This window comes from Pungitius pungitius, chromosome 14, assembly GCF_949316345.1.
Source record: "Pungitius pungitius chromosome 14, fPunPun2.1, whole genome shotgun sequence".
In the NCBI taxonomy this organism is placed as follows: domain Eukaryota; kingdom Metazoa; phylum Chordata; class Actinopteri; order Perciformes; family Gasterosteidae; genus Pungitius; species Pungitius pungitius.
In genome coordinates this window covers 5838831-5852692 of record NC_084913.1, presented here as the reverse complement: position 1 = coordinate 5852692, position 13862 = coordinate 5838831, and the positions used below count along the sequence as shown (strand labels likewise).

The window sequence follows — 13862 nt, the reverse complement described above, 5'->3', positions numbered from 1 at the left end:
ATGGATCCGAGGGACGCCTGCTGCGCTGCTTTCAATCAGGGGCCACCAATCGCACAAAGCAGGGGAGCAGAAGCATGTCACCATTTGTCACATGCCACTGGGCACAAGCCGAGCAGCAGGCACACCCTCGGGTGTGTTGGGCCAGGAGGGAGTGCTGCAGCTGCCCGTCTCGAGCAGGTTCCCCTCTTGTCCCGACCCCCCCCGTGCAGTCCCCTCCCCCCCCCTGGGACCGGCCACCCAAATGTCCCCCCCGCTCAGTTGTCTGGGACGATTTGACCTGTGATCCGCCCATCTGGATGGAAGGCGCGCATGCATCGAGAGGGCTGCTTAGCTTCCATCACCCTGAGGAAGGAGGCTGACTATCGGGAGGCCCATCTGGGGGATAGACCCCCCCACCCCCTCCCACCCCACCCCTGGCGAGGCTGAACCTCGGAGTCCCGAAGACGTCCCCCCCCCCCCCCCCCCACGTACTTCAACCACAGCGTTGATCCTCTCAGTCCCGAGCTGCAGCGATTCCACCTGCCACCCCAGGTGAAGCCGACCTAAGCTTTGCCGGAGCGTTTAGGCAAAGCTTGGCATAGGTACATATGTTATGTCTCGTTGACAGTGCTTATCATGCAGCTCAAGGGCTCCAATCCTTTACCCATCGGTCATATCTCACACGCGGCATTGGATCCACGTCCGATGCGTATCTTGGCTGACGGGCGCGGTTTTTGGAAGCCGGCAGCGTGGCAGACACGTAAAAGTCTGATGCCCGAGTGAGACGAGGATCGTACTGTGCGGCTTCTAAATTCCAACGCTGGGCCCCCCCCCCCCCCCCCCCCACGTGGCACGCGTTTGTGGAGCCTGGCGGTCGGTGGCTTTTGGAAGTGGCGCGGGAATCCGACGGCTGAGCCGCGCCATGCTTTCGGGATGCTGTGGCCACGTGGGGCGGCATACGGAGCTATTTCCTCTTCTCTCTCCAGGACGTTTTAGACATGTCAGTTGGGCCTTAATCATGCATTTTTCTGCATGAGGGGAGAACTGGAGTATCTGTGCCGAGCTGGCTTCTGCGCCCCGAGGCTCTCCACCAACACAGTCAATCAATAGCCGGGCCAGCTCCACTGTGTGTGTGTGTGTGTGTGCACAGCGCGCGCGCACGCACACAAAGCGCGCATCACAAAGGCCGAAACAAAGAGTTTTAACCTGAGTCCCATTTAGGAGCATGTGCTCCACGTGATTCCGCCCAATTATTCAGGCCGACGTGCTTTCCGATCATTCCCTTGTTGTGCTCGGGAATTGGAGGAGAGTGGAAGCAGGCGGATGGGGGGAGCGTACCTTTAATAGTTCAGCCATCCAGAGACTCAGGGACAAAAGGGGCATTTTTCAAGGACTAAGCCCGCCCTCCCCTCAAATGAACCGCCATCTCTCAGTCCCCCGGCCACCCTTGAGAGGATAAGCGCAGACTTCCATGTGCATAAAGTTGAAATAAACTGCAGTCTGTATTTTCATTGGGGAAAGTGAACCCAATTTACACGCTGCTCGGTTGGAGAGGAGCACTCTAGCGTACCCTGGCTGGTAATCTCGCCCCAGATTCCCCCTTTTTGTCCTGCATTATTGTTGAAATAAATAACCTTTCTCCGCAATCAGTGTGGGGATCTTCACTTAAATTATCACCCCACAGATAGCTCACTCATGATCTGCTTCTATATCCATTAACTATCCGGGAAAGTGATTTATTGGTGAAGGGTAAAAAAAAAAAAAAGAATGAAGAGGAAAGCAAAAGGAGTCCGTTTGGTTAGACAATAGTGCCCTCTGCTGTTTGCAGAGAGGACGGCTTTGAAAGGCCGCGGATGCTGGCCCGAGGAAGTCACGTCTTCCACCTTTAAAGCCAGTTCACGTGAGCCTTTAACTGCCCCCTTTAATTACAATGACCAAACCAAAGGGAGGGGCTTTAGGAACAATTAAAGGGCCCGGCTTAGGCAAACAACAAAGAAATACAGACAAGAAGAGAAAGTCCCCCAAAACACGTCAGATGGATGTATTGCCATGGACAGTATGCCCTTTCTCTCTAGCAACCCCCCCCCCCCCCCCCCCACCATCACTCCACCCCATCCTCCTTAGCCCCCCCCCCTCCCCCCCTCTTCCCTACACTCCTGTGATGTGTCGTTACACGCTCGGCTGGCCCCTCTTCCATGACAGACTGTTACTTCCTGGAGCGGAAACGCATTTGATTGTTAACATCTGGGCCATTACAATTGCAAACTAGGGCTCTGTACATCAATCAGGAAGTGATTTCAAAACAAAGAGACCGTCCTCCAATCAATCTATTGGGAAGCGGGGGCATTACATGCTCCTGTAATCCCGGCTAATTAGCGGGATAATGGGAATGAGATTTATGAATCTGCTGAGATGAGAGGAGGTGAGGGGGCACACTCAAATTAGCAGGGATGCACGCCAGCCAGGGCTGCAATAAGGAGGGTGTGCTGTTGGTTTTTATCAACTTCTTGCTTGCCTGGGGGGGGGGGGGGGGCGGGCACCTTTGGCTCAGTGTCGCTGTGGAGGGAGCACGCTTCTGCTAAAACATTCAAATCGGAAATCGAAATCACAGCAGGTGTGAAAGTTTAGCCTGAACACAATCTCCTTCAACACCGAGGAGCCCCTTCTCTTCATCCATTCATACAAACCTGCAAAATCAAGGCTACAAATATGGACTGAACTCAGTACCAAGGGCAGTAATATTTGGGACGTTCTGAATCCCCCAGAATAGACAGTATAGCTGCGTTACTCCAAGTTGTTGGTTTTGGGAATCGATGAGGAGGAGACTGAATCTGAATCTTGTCTCTTTTATTTTTTCCAAGCATGCCGCAGTTCGCCAGCCACAGACGGTGCAGCTGATTGGTGATTATGGATGCACTCTTGGTTTGTCCCTTACGGTGCGCCAGGGCGTCATTGCACCCATTTCATAAACCGCTGCCATGTCAGTCAGCGTTGGTTTGAAGGTATCATGATTTTGAACGCCATGCGGTATTGTCTTGGCTCGCGGTGCAATTTGTGTGATGAAACATGAAGCTTTGAGTCATTTCATCCTCCGTCTGTTTTCCCTGAACTTTCCCATCATCCTCGAGGAAAAAGGGGGGGCGGGGGGGGGGCAAAAGGAAAAAGGAATCCGACAAGGACCCCCACACTCCTCCACTGAAAGTTCTCCCAGGATGATTTGAAGACTGTGTGAGTGAGGCAGAGCTTACACTGACTTACACTGTGTCCCTGGAGGCGGCTGCTGCTGTGCCACCCGGAAGCCTCTTCCTCCCCGGCGGCCCCCCGGGCCTGACCTTGCCCGCCGGTGGTGGGTGGGGGGGGGGGGGGGGGGGGGACATCTCCCATTAAAGGAGCGCATTGTGATAAGGCCATTTCTTTTCCTTCAGCATCCCTTTAATGTCATCCCTGAAATATGAAGTCATTAAGCGATATTAAAACAGTGCTGACAAACTAATTAACAGAAGACATTATACGGGATGGGCTCGATTAATCCGCTTTAATTGCTCTTTTAAATGGGGGCTCCAATTAAAATTAATAAAGATTTACTGGTGATCACACCAAACTACACCAAGAAGTGATTGTCTGAAGGGCAGCCTAAAGTCAGCGGCCTCCGTTCTCAAGTTGCACTCCCTGCTGCTCCCTGTCCCCCCCCCCCACCCGGAGTGAGCCATGAGTAGGAGATTAAACCAGAGGAACCGTCCCAATGCCCCCAGTTCCCCACCCCTGGCTGCTTTTGTCTGCAGCTCAGGGGTGTTTGATCCTGCCTCCGTCCCTCCAGGACCCTGCTAAGGAGACGCTTTTTTTAAGACCTCAAATGTATGAAAATACGCTGTTGACAATTATGAAATAATTTCACGCTGTCCGATTCCCTGAAGTCCTGGCTGGGGGGGGGGGGGGGGGGGGTAAGAAACTAGTTCCCTTTCTGCACAGGGACAAGTGCACCTCTCCGTGGAGACTCCTGAATCTGACGGTACTTAATAACACTTGATTGAACGGTGCCAGGAGGCCAGTGATTGGCTCTGTGAGCGCTGGGGCCGGCTGAGCCGCGTGTACTACAGCGGAGATTCACTAGATGATGCTGTTACTCCTCTGTTTAACTACCAGAACTAAGCCGATTGATGTCAATTCATTTGCTCTGCAACAACAACAAAAACTAAAGCTTCCTTTAAAATCTATTTAATTGGAATGTTCATTTTAAAGATGTCAAAAGCTCGACACGACACATCTGTTCCGACGCAGTGTTTGTTTGATTTTTTTTTTTGACGTCCCGTTGCCTTTCACTTTTCATTTCATCTTCATTACTGCGTTTTATCTTTGACCGCACAGAACATAATTTTCATATTGCCCGTTTGAGTTGAAGCCTGATCAGCCTGGAGGCAGTGGAACAGACTGAAGTATTTCAGTTGTTTCCTTTCATTATATCAGAGGTTACCAAGTCTTGTTCCGAATATGTTACACAACAAATTAATTTGAGCAAAGCACTTTGGTTCTACCAGAGGCATTTTTAATTGAGTTAGAGAATGTAAATCAATTTACTGAAGAAGACAGATCTAATTGAAAAGAAATATCTATTAAAAGATTAGTGGGGTTTATTGTCTCCAGTCTTTGTCATCAACCAATTCAACTATTGTTTTAATTTCCTTAATGTTATCATTTCTGATGTAATTGGTGCTTGGGTGCCTAATTGCTTTTCCTATTAAATGTTTGGTTTTGGCGCACAGACAATGCAGTGTAGTGATAAGAAACAAGGTACGTTTGTAAAAACTTTGTTGTTTGTGTTGCGTTCCCTGCCCGTATTCTCATTCTTTCCAAAAAGGCGCCTTGTTGCTTTTGTTGAAATGACCTGCAAAACACAAAATGACTGCGTTTCAAAGGCGCTAGAAACGTCCACGCGGCTCATTCACAGCAAAACGTGCCGTTTACATTGGATTTGAATTCCTCGTTTTTTTTTTTTTTTTTAATTCCGCTGCTGTGATTTTGTGGGTTCGTCATTAGGCCCAAGGCATCCAAAATAGCCCGTGTGTGAGGTGCTTTTTTTTTTTTTCTTCTGACATCCGCTTGCTTTCGGGCCCTGTTTGCCACCGGCGTGCAGCTTTGAGCTGACGCCGGACGAGCCGACTGACAAGAAAGAGAAGGAAGAGTCAACGGGTTTGTGGAATTTTGCTTCGGTGGCACAAACTGTGATATGAGGTCACCTCGGGCGTTAGTCACGAGGAGGGAATGCATTGTGGCTGTTTTCAAGACATGGCAGTTGTCCGCATCCGCACAATGAATGCAGGCCTTAGAAAGTTGACTTGAATTGGCTTCGGTGAACAATGTGAACGGCATAGTTTGGGGGGGGGGGGGGGGGCATTTAACTGCCGGCTGCTGGACGTGGATTAGAGGCACCTTAGGGGGCTGTGGCTCACCGTATTTTCACAGGGAGAGTTAAGCCCTTACAAACCAAAAACAAAAGCATTTATTTTCTGTGTGTGTGTCTTCTTTAAATGTCCAAACGTGTGAAAGCACTGTCAAAGGAAACTATAACGCACAGTTTGTGTATTATAATTTAGTGCATATTTAATTTTAATAGTCATCCAGTGTCAATGAACAAAACATCGGAAAATAATTGTACCTTTTGAACTTTTATACAAGATAATAAAACCCACAACAGTCACTTGCATTATTTCCACATGCACATTTTACAACATGATTATAGAGTTATAGAACTATGCAACATTAAAACATCAGCACGTGTACAGAACACACAGCTCTGAAATAAAAATGAGTCAAAAGCAAACTTGTACTGATGGTAATTGCCCCAAAAAAAAACCTTCTTCCATTTCAGCTCAATCAGGCTACGCTAGCTTCATGATAATACATTTTTACACACCTACAAACCCAGCAACTCTCTAAATGCGTTGAGGCAGATTATACAAGTAAACACTTAACCATAGAATTAACCACAGGAGCATTAATGTTTTACAGCAATTGATTGTTTGTAAAAGTAGAACGTACAGCATTTTAAAATGTATTAATATTAAAAACAATGTGTATGTGTGTGTGTGTGTGTTTTTACAAATAAAAAAAAAGATTAATTATCCAACATCTACAGCTCACCTCACTACAATGCACTACAAGAAAGGAGGAAATAATTCTGGAATTGTTAGTGGCTAACTCCCATTCCTTGTTATGTTCTAAGTATCCACCCGTCCTCCTATAAATAGGAAGATGTCTTGAACTCCTCCGGGACGTCGCTGTCCAGTTTACAGATCACCTTGTATATGGCCTTCTTCCAAGAGGGGTCGGAATCTTTGGCTGCAGAAATGGCAGTGTAAAACTCATGCAGGGTGACCTCAGAGACCTCCAGGAATCTGTCTGGAACCTGGAAACAAGAAGGGAAAAGAAGGAAAAAAGGGTGCGAACCCATTAAGTGAATCAATCCCCTTGTGATGCCGTGTTGCGAGCATACTAATCAATCCATCTTGAAGACCTGTGGCACGGTTTTCAAAAACACTCAAATTGATGAAAGGGAGTTTGTGTCTTTGTTCTCTGCACACGTGCAATAAATGCAATGCTGTAATCATTAGCTTTCCTTTGGACGTCTCTTTGATTGGCGAGTCTTGTTTTCTGGAACCCAAGCTAACTACCGTGAGCTTTCTTTTTGAGGGACGCGTCAACTAAGCATCAATGTGAATCCCGTCGGGAATACAGGAGATTTAAATAACTTTAGTTTTAATACGATTAGGTATAAACTTGTATATTAGGGCCTGTAACTACAGCGGGGTCCATAAGAACCCATCAGACGGGAGGGATGCTGGGAGAAAACCTCGATTCCCATCCGCTGACCAGTTAACACAGCAGTGGTTGGCACAAGTTATTGTTCTCCCCCCACCCCCCCCCCCCCCCCACCCCCCTCACCTCCTGCCACAAAAGCATGCCCTGGGAAAGGAATGTCTTGGTCCCAAGGTAAAGAAAACGCTCCCATCCCATTCCCACCGAACGGCCTTCTCCCTCGGAATCCACAGCGTCTTTCTCAGCATTCCGCATCAGTAGCAATCTCAGTCTCGCTCAGGCGTACCGGTCCTCTAATCTGAGTTGTTTCAGTGGGATTTCGCGGCTTCCTCTTCCCACAGTGTGATAAAGCGTCACTCCGGAGTTTAGATAATGGCCGCAGAGGCCGGGCCAGCCGCAGGTGCAGCGTGACAACACAGGTCAGTGCTGACAGGAGGACGTACTCCGGCATAGCGGAAGAGTTGGAGGTTTTATAAAATACACTCTCTTGTGTCTCTCACTATGCACCTCCGGAGCCCCCCCCCCCGATTAAAAAGGTTTATATCTCAATTTGGATTTGAAGAGGAAACCAAGAATTCAACATGTTTTCACAAAATAAAACGCAATGAATTGCATGACAATGGAAAGTTTTAGAGGAGCTGGATTTAGTTGCCCTCGGCTAGCTGTTTCCCCCCGCTTCCAGTCTTTATGCTAAGCTAAGCTCATCAGCTTGTGGCTGTTGCTTCACATTAAACTGACGCCAATGAGAATTCTTTGAGAAAAATAAGCAATGTTTTGTTTAAAAATATAACAACGAGTCGGACAAATGTTTCCCAATATTTAAATTTGTGGTGGATGAAGAATAAAAGTTCAAACATGTTCCTTTAGTTTTAAGCAAACCTGGTCCATCCGTTGCACATTGCACACGCAGAATGAAAGCAGTCGAGAATCAACTCGACAAAAGCCAACACACAACCTGCCACGTGGAAGCGGGGTGACTAAACACTTACGTGGAAGTCATTGGCTTTGTTGTAGTGCATGTTCAGTGCCCGGAACAGCTCTGAGTCCCTGCTGACCGTCATGTCTTTGACGTCACTGACGCCGTCAACGATGGCCTGCCGGGCAAACTTCTCCATCTGGATGTAGTAGAACTCCCTGAAGTTGCTGAACCACTTGATCAGCTGTGAGGTGATGCAGCGGTTGAACTAGAGAGAGAGAGAGAGAGAGAAAAAACATATAACATCTACAAATGTTACCTTAAAGCTCTCTGTGAATAAGGGAAATGAAAAGGGGGATCTTCCTTTTTAAGATTAAAAAAATACGCAATTCAATTTCAGACATCAATTAGATACAATTTCAAAAAATCGGAATGCTTTTCATTTACAAAATAATTATCCATCCCCCCCCCCTTCCATAATTGACTGAACCCCATCATTTGTGCCCGTAGGGCCAAATGGCACCAAATGGTCTGTCACTCTACGCGACATTAATTGCTCTGAGCTTTTCCCACCAATGTCGGGGGGGTGAAAAAACATCTGTCGGGGCTCTGTATTTCTAAACTCAGTCTTGGTATTAGTCTTGTTATTCTATCTCCTCATCCAGAAAGACAGAAAAAAATGCCTAAGGGCTGGGGCCGGCATCAAAGACGCTTCTTCCCTGTGTGGTGTGGTGGGTGAGAGAGGACAGAAGGAAGCTTCCCTCTCGGTGACTCGGGCTGATAGGATGGAATCAGACACTGGGATTAGGCGCTCTTTTGTTCGGTGCCACTTCCCACCGCGGGATTGGAAGCAAGGAGGAGACGTTCGCAGAGCTGCAGCAACAGCATCCTCCCCCCCCCCCCCCGATGACCCCAGGGGGGGGGGGGGTCAGAGCAGACCGAGAGGCAGGGGGCCCGCACTGGCTCCCGAGATCCAGGGCCCGCCGGTGGAAGGAGAGGAGATGGAACGGGGGTGGGGGGGATGGAAGAGACGCACTCGGACGGAGAGTGGGAGTTTGGAACGCGTTTTTGGGGAAAAAGACTAAAAAGCGAAAAAGGGAAGCGGAGATGAATCTGCTGAATGAGAGGAGCTAACCCCACGGGGAGGCAGCAGGATAGGGAGACAGGAGAGACGACAAAAAGAGGAGACAGAGGAGCCCAAGGCCAAAATACACAGGATGTGGTGTTTAGGGCCGGCTCAACGCCGCCTGGTTGCTGCCGCACAAGTCTAATACCAACTCTCTGTTGACACTCAATAGCAAGGCCTTGCCTACAGAGTCCTTTGTCACTCCATTTGCTGACTGGAGTGGCTTTTTTTTTTTTTTGAGAGAGAGAGAGAATGCCTCTGTATCTCCCTCTGCCCCCAGGACATACTAGCAGCTCAGTGGCTTTGTTATTTAAACCCTCTGCCTTTTTTTGTTTCTCTCCACCGACACACTGCTGATTTTTTTTTTCCCCGTCCCGAGCGCACTGTGACAAGTCGATACCGGGGGGGGGGGGGGGGGGGGGGGGTTAGACACGGGACAAACGATCCCGCAGGTTGTTTGACCTGGTAAAATTAAAAAGGGAAAATGTAGAGAAATTACCTTGACGTCTGGGAAGAAGGTTTTCAGCACGTTGGAGCTGGGGTAGCGGGTGTAGAAGAACATCAGCTTTGCCTTCTTCAGATGGCTCGGGGTGAGGCCCTCCTGGATGTTCACATTGAAGTTAAGGCAACAAGGAAAAAAAAAAAAGAAAAAAACGACAACTAAATACTACACGCGGCGTCAAGTTCTGCGCCCAGTGGTAGCAGACCGGAGTATTGTGTTGCCTCAATCTTCAGCTAAATTGAATTTCCCCAAAGAACAGCTCGGCATTAACCGGGGAGTCAATAATGACCCTAACATGTGCTTATTGGCAAAACAGAATTACGAATTAGATTAGGGATTTTTAATTAGAGCGCGAAGCACTTCATGCCTGGCAGTTAAGGCAGCTTGTTTTGAAATGTTTTTGGAAAAAAAAAGGAGTCAATTTTCTGATATAATTAAGTTGATTTAAAGAAGACACATGTCGCTGTATTTCCATTTTTCCTCAGAAATTTGGAATTCTTGTAAAAAAGTGAAAGGTAACAGATTCGCAGTTATTGTTATTTTTACCAAAACAAATGCTGTACATTTTCAACATGTACATATATTTCCTCAAGAATCGACAGTATTCTTAATTTCAATACCTTCTCTCTATAGCAACGGTGATGCCCAGGAGCATTTCCTCTGTAGTCCACCACCCGGGCCTGAGGTCATAACACAGTATTTCCCCATCAGGTCACCACGTCATACATTTATTAGGGGATCCTACCTTTGAAATACGGAAAGTCGGGATGAAAGATTCATGTGGTATTGTTCAAAGAGAAGCGGTAAAGATAAAGCGATTCCGAGAGGCACCGCGTAATAGTTTCATCGAACGCGTCGCGGCAACTTGAGGATCGTTTACCCGCCAGAGACCGATGGTTGGTGGAATTACTTATTTCAATTAATCTAGACGACGAATGATGAGATGCAAAAAATGATCTGATACGAACGTCAGCGAACGCATGCTAAAAAAGAAATAACATTCTGGCCCCGAATAGAACAACTTCTCCCAGAGGGATTTTCTTGTAGGCTTAAAAACTGTTATCTTGCACTCTGATTCAATCATACATTCTGACAAAGGTATCCAACAACAAATGCTCAAGACAAGAGCTCAAGTGTTATGGTTGGGAGGCACTATTGGTTTCCACCAGCACTCAGATGTGACCTTTTAGATGCACCCCTATCACTCTGATGATGGAGAAATAGATCCTGCACCTTTTCAAGTCTGAAAAAAACGACGCTTCTTGAAACAGAAACCGATGCTTTCTCTGCCTTTGAAAAATTGGCTTTTGTTCCTGGCAATTCTTATCAAAGCCTTGTATTCCTTTTTATTTGTCTTTTTCTAAACTTAAAGTCATTACTCTGCTCAGATTAAAGAAGACGCTATAATTTTCTATGGGGTTAGCTAGATCAAAGAAAGAATTCTCCTTGAAGTTGGTGCAACTGGCCGTGCTGCAATAAACCTCAACCAGCCATTGTTTGAATAGGAGAGCTGGAATATAAGGGTTTTGTATATAATAAAAAGAAAAAATATAGGATTATCAAACAAACCACGCAGTAGAATATTACGATTGGCCAATTTGTGCAAGTGGATTTTTTGATAACGAATCTAAATAAATGTATATAAAATGTAATCATTACATTTTCACAGTTTCATCTTTTGTTTTTCAAGCCATTGCATTTTCAACCTACATATTAGAAGAAAACAGAAGTATTTTTTAATAGAATTATTAACAATAACAATATAGTTCCTGCATAAATCCTGCATTGAGAAAAGTCAGAAGCTAAAGGTGAAAGGATATGTTGAGGGACATGTAGGGGTTCCGCTCCGCCATGCTCTGCAGCTCGCCGCACTCGATCTTGACGTGGGGGAGGCACAGGTTGTCGACCGCCACCGCCCCCATGGCCGAGGCGCGGGGGTGGTGGCCGAGGTGGCCGGATGCCACCTTGGACCTCATGGCCATGGTGTCCCAGGGCAGGTCCGCCGAGTCCGGGGACGTCCTGTCCATTGACGGGGGCATGCAAGGGAGGACCCCAAAGTTGGAGTGGGGCCCGTACTTGAGGAGATGCTCTAGGATCTGACTGTCGTGCAGAGGGGTGCTGTAGTTGAACTGAAACGGTGTCTGGTGCACGGCATAGGGCCTCTTCACAGCCGGGGTGACCGAGCTCAGAGGGGTCACGGCCGGCTTGCGGACCACCAGCGACAGCGCCTCCGTCTGGTCCTGTGGGCTTTGGGCCTCGGAGCTTTCGTAGTACTCCAAAGGGCGGGGTTTCGCCGCCTCTTCGTCCCGCGGCTGCTCCTGCGTGGCCGCGGCCTGCTGGCTCTTCCTGTCTGCGCCGACCTCGGGAGACGAGCACACGCGCTGCTGGGGGGACCGATCCGGCCCTGCGGAGGACACCTTCTTGAACACCCTGTCCACGCAGTCGTTCACAGCCCTGGAGAGCTCCTTCTTCAGGGCTTCCTGCAGGTTGGGGCTTTCCCTCTGGGCTACTTTCATTCGCTCCTTGCCCTCTGCGGCCGCTCTGCCGTTCTTCCCGTCGAACCCGCCTTCGGGGCTTCCGTAGCGCGACTGCGGGCTTTCCCCCGGCCCGTCGCGGTCTGCCTCGTCCCCGCCGTTGTGTTCGGGGTCTTCTTGGTTGTAGACGTGAAGGAACTTCTCCTGGAGCTGACGCAGGAGCCTTTGCATGCTGTGGAGCTGCTCCTTCAGCTTGTGACACTCATCGTCCTTGGTGCTGCAGTTGTCACTGCTGCTGCTTCCGGGTCTTCTGTTTGCCGGTCCCGCCGCGCCGTGTTCCTGGTGCTGGGGCAACCGCTGTTTGCGCTTGTTCTCCCTGTACGCCTCTCTGGCGTCTCTGGCGTCTCTGGCGTCTCGGGCGTCTCTGGCGTCCGTGTCAGACCTCTCGCTGTCTCCATGCTGCCTGCTGTTGGGAGAGCCCGCCATGACCCGGATAATGTTCTCCACTCTGGCCCTCTTGGCCTGCAGGTGGTCCGGCACGGGATGCTCCCCCTCCGCGCCGGCTCCGGCAGCAACGTGCGCACCGGGAGAGGGGGCCTCCGCCGCGCTGTCCTTCGAGGAGACGCTGCACTGGTCCTCCTGACCGGAGTCTGCGGCGGTGGAGCTGGAAAGGTAGAAGTGGCTCTCATCGAGGGCCCTCTTGGTGTGGATCGTCTTGCGGAGTTGGGAGATGATGGATCCGTTGGAGTACAGGGCGAGAGGCTCCTCGTACATGTTTCTGCGGAAGCAGGGCAACATGACGTCGGGCTTGTCGTCGTCCAGGCAGCCTTCACTGGGGTTGTGCATGTTCTCGCTCAGTGGGGAAGTCTCGCTTTCTGCTACACACGTTGCACAGACAGTCAGCGTGATGTAATGCAATAATCTGAAAAAACAGACATCAGCAACACGATTAAGGTGATGCATAGAAATGTTTTTTATATGCTCTACCACTTAATTGTTTTTAATTTCTGTATGTGTATTTTTTTAATTGTTTCTTTAATGTTTGAATGTTAGTTTGATTAGTCTATATGCCTATTTTTGAACAGTGGCATTTAAACAGGTGATGTAAGATCATGTAATGTCTCTTTATGCTGTAGTGAAAAATAAATACATTCGTCATTTGAATAATGATCAGATTAATCTAATAGATATTTTTTTAGAAAACCTGACATCACACTTTGCCTTAACAAGCAAAAGCAGAATTAATTTTACATGTAGAAAGAATACTACATTATTTGTTGAGCTCTTGAAAAAAAAAAGAGAGAAAAATGGAATCCTCAATCTTATGCAATCAGGGAGTGTGCTCTTTCGTATTATTTCATCTTGGGTTGTAATAATGGATAACACAAAGGATAAAAGAACCACTGTTATAATGCACAAAGGGTAAATTACAGCTTCTGAAAGCAATAGATCACCGCGCACAAGAAATGGCTGTGTGTACATTATTTACAGGGGAATGATGAAAAGCTTTTTTTCTGCGAGGCATCTTGAGGAATTATCTAAAAATAAAAATGATCTTAGTAAAAAAAAAAGTTGAAAGCAGCTATGGTCACTGATTTCAATTGTATTCCTTTTATTTGTTTTTAGCTATATGTTCAAATTATTTGATGAAGGTAGTTGAAATGATCAAAATATTTCTCTATATACAAATGAAAAAGATGAAGCAGAAAAAGACCGTATTCAATTTGTATTTCTACGTCAGTGAATTCTACATCAATGAACTTATGCTATACTTTGGCTTTAATTAAAAATTATTTCATATGATAATGATAATGACTTATCCCACAAGGCAAAGTTTAAATTGCCCTACTAACTGTGAACAGTATTGTATGTATTCTTTACTCTTCTTCACAGTTTCAAAATGTCCTGCAAATATAACAGGCAGTGGACCTAACTGGTTGTGGATAAATGTTTAATAAGCGGATGTTCACTGAAGAACATAACATTTACAATATATATATATATATATATATATATATTTTTTTTTTAATTTATTTTATTTTAAAACTAATT

The 13862-nt window shown here is 47.4% G+C and overlaps 1 protein-coding gene across 1 annotated transcript; it reads right to left on the bottom strand.

Annotated features, from left to right (window-relative positions):
* Positions 1 to 6081: 6081 nt before the first annotated feature.
* prox2 (prospero homeobox 2) lies at positions 6082 to 12662 on the bottom strand (the record flags this gene model as incomplete). The annotated part of the gene is made up of 4 exons (XM_037485750.2): positions 6082 to 6382; positions 7782 to 7976; positions 9334 to 9441; positions 11157 to 12662. Coding segments are annotated over 4 exons (1977 nt in total), but the record flags the coding sequence as incomplete, so codon positions are not given.
* Between the last annotated feature and the right edge of the window lie 1200 nt (positions 12663 to 13862).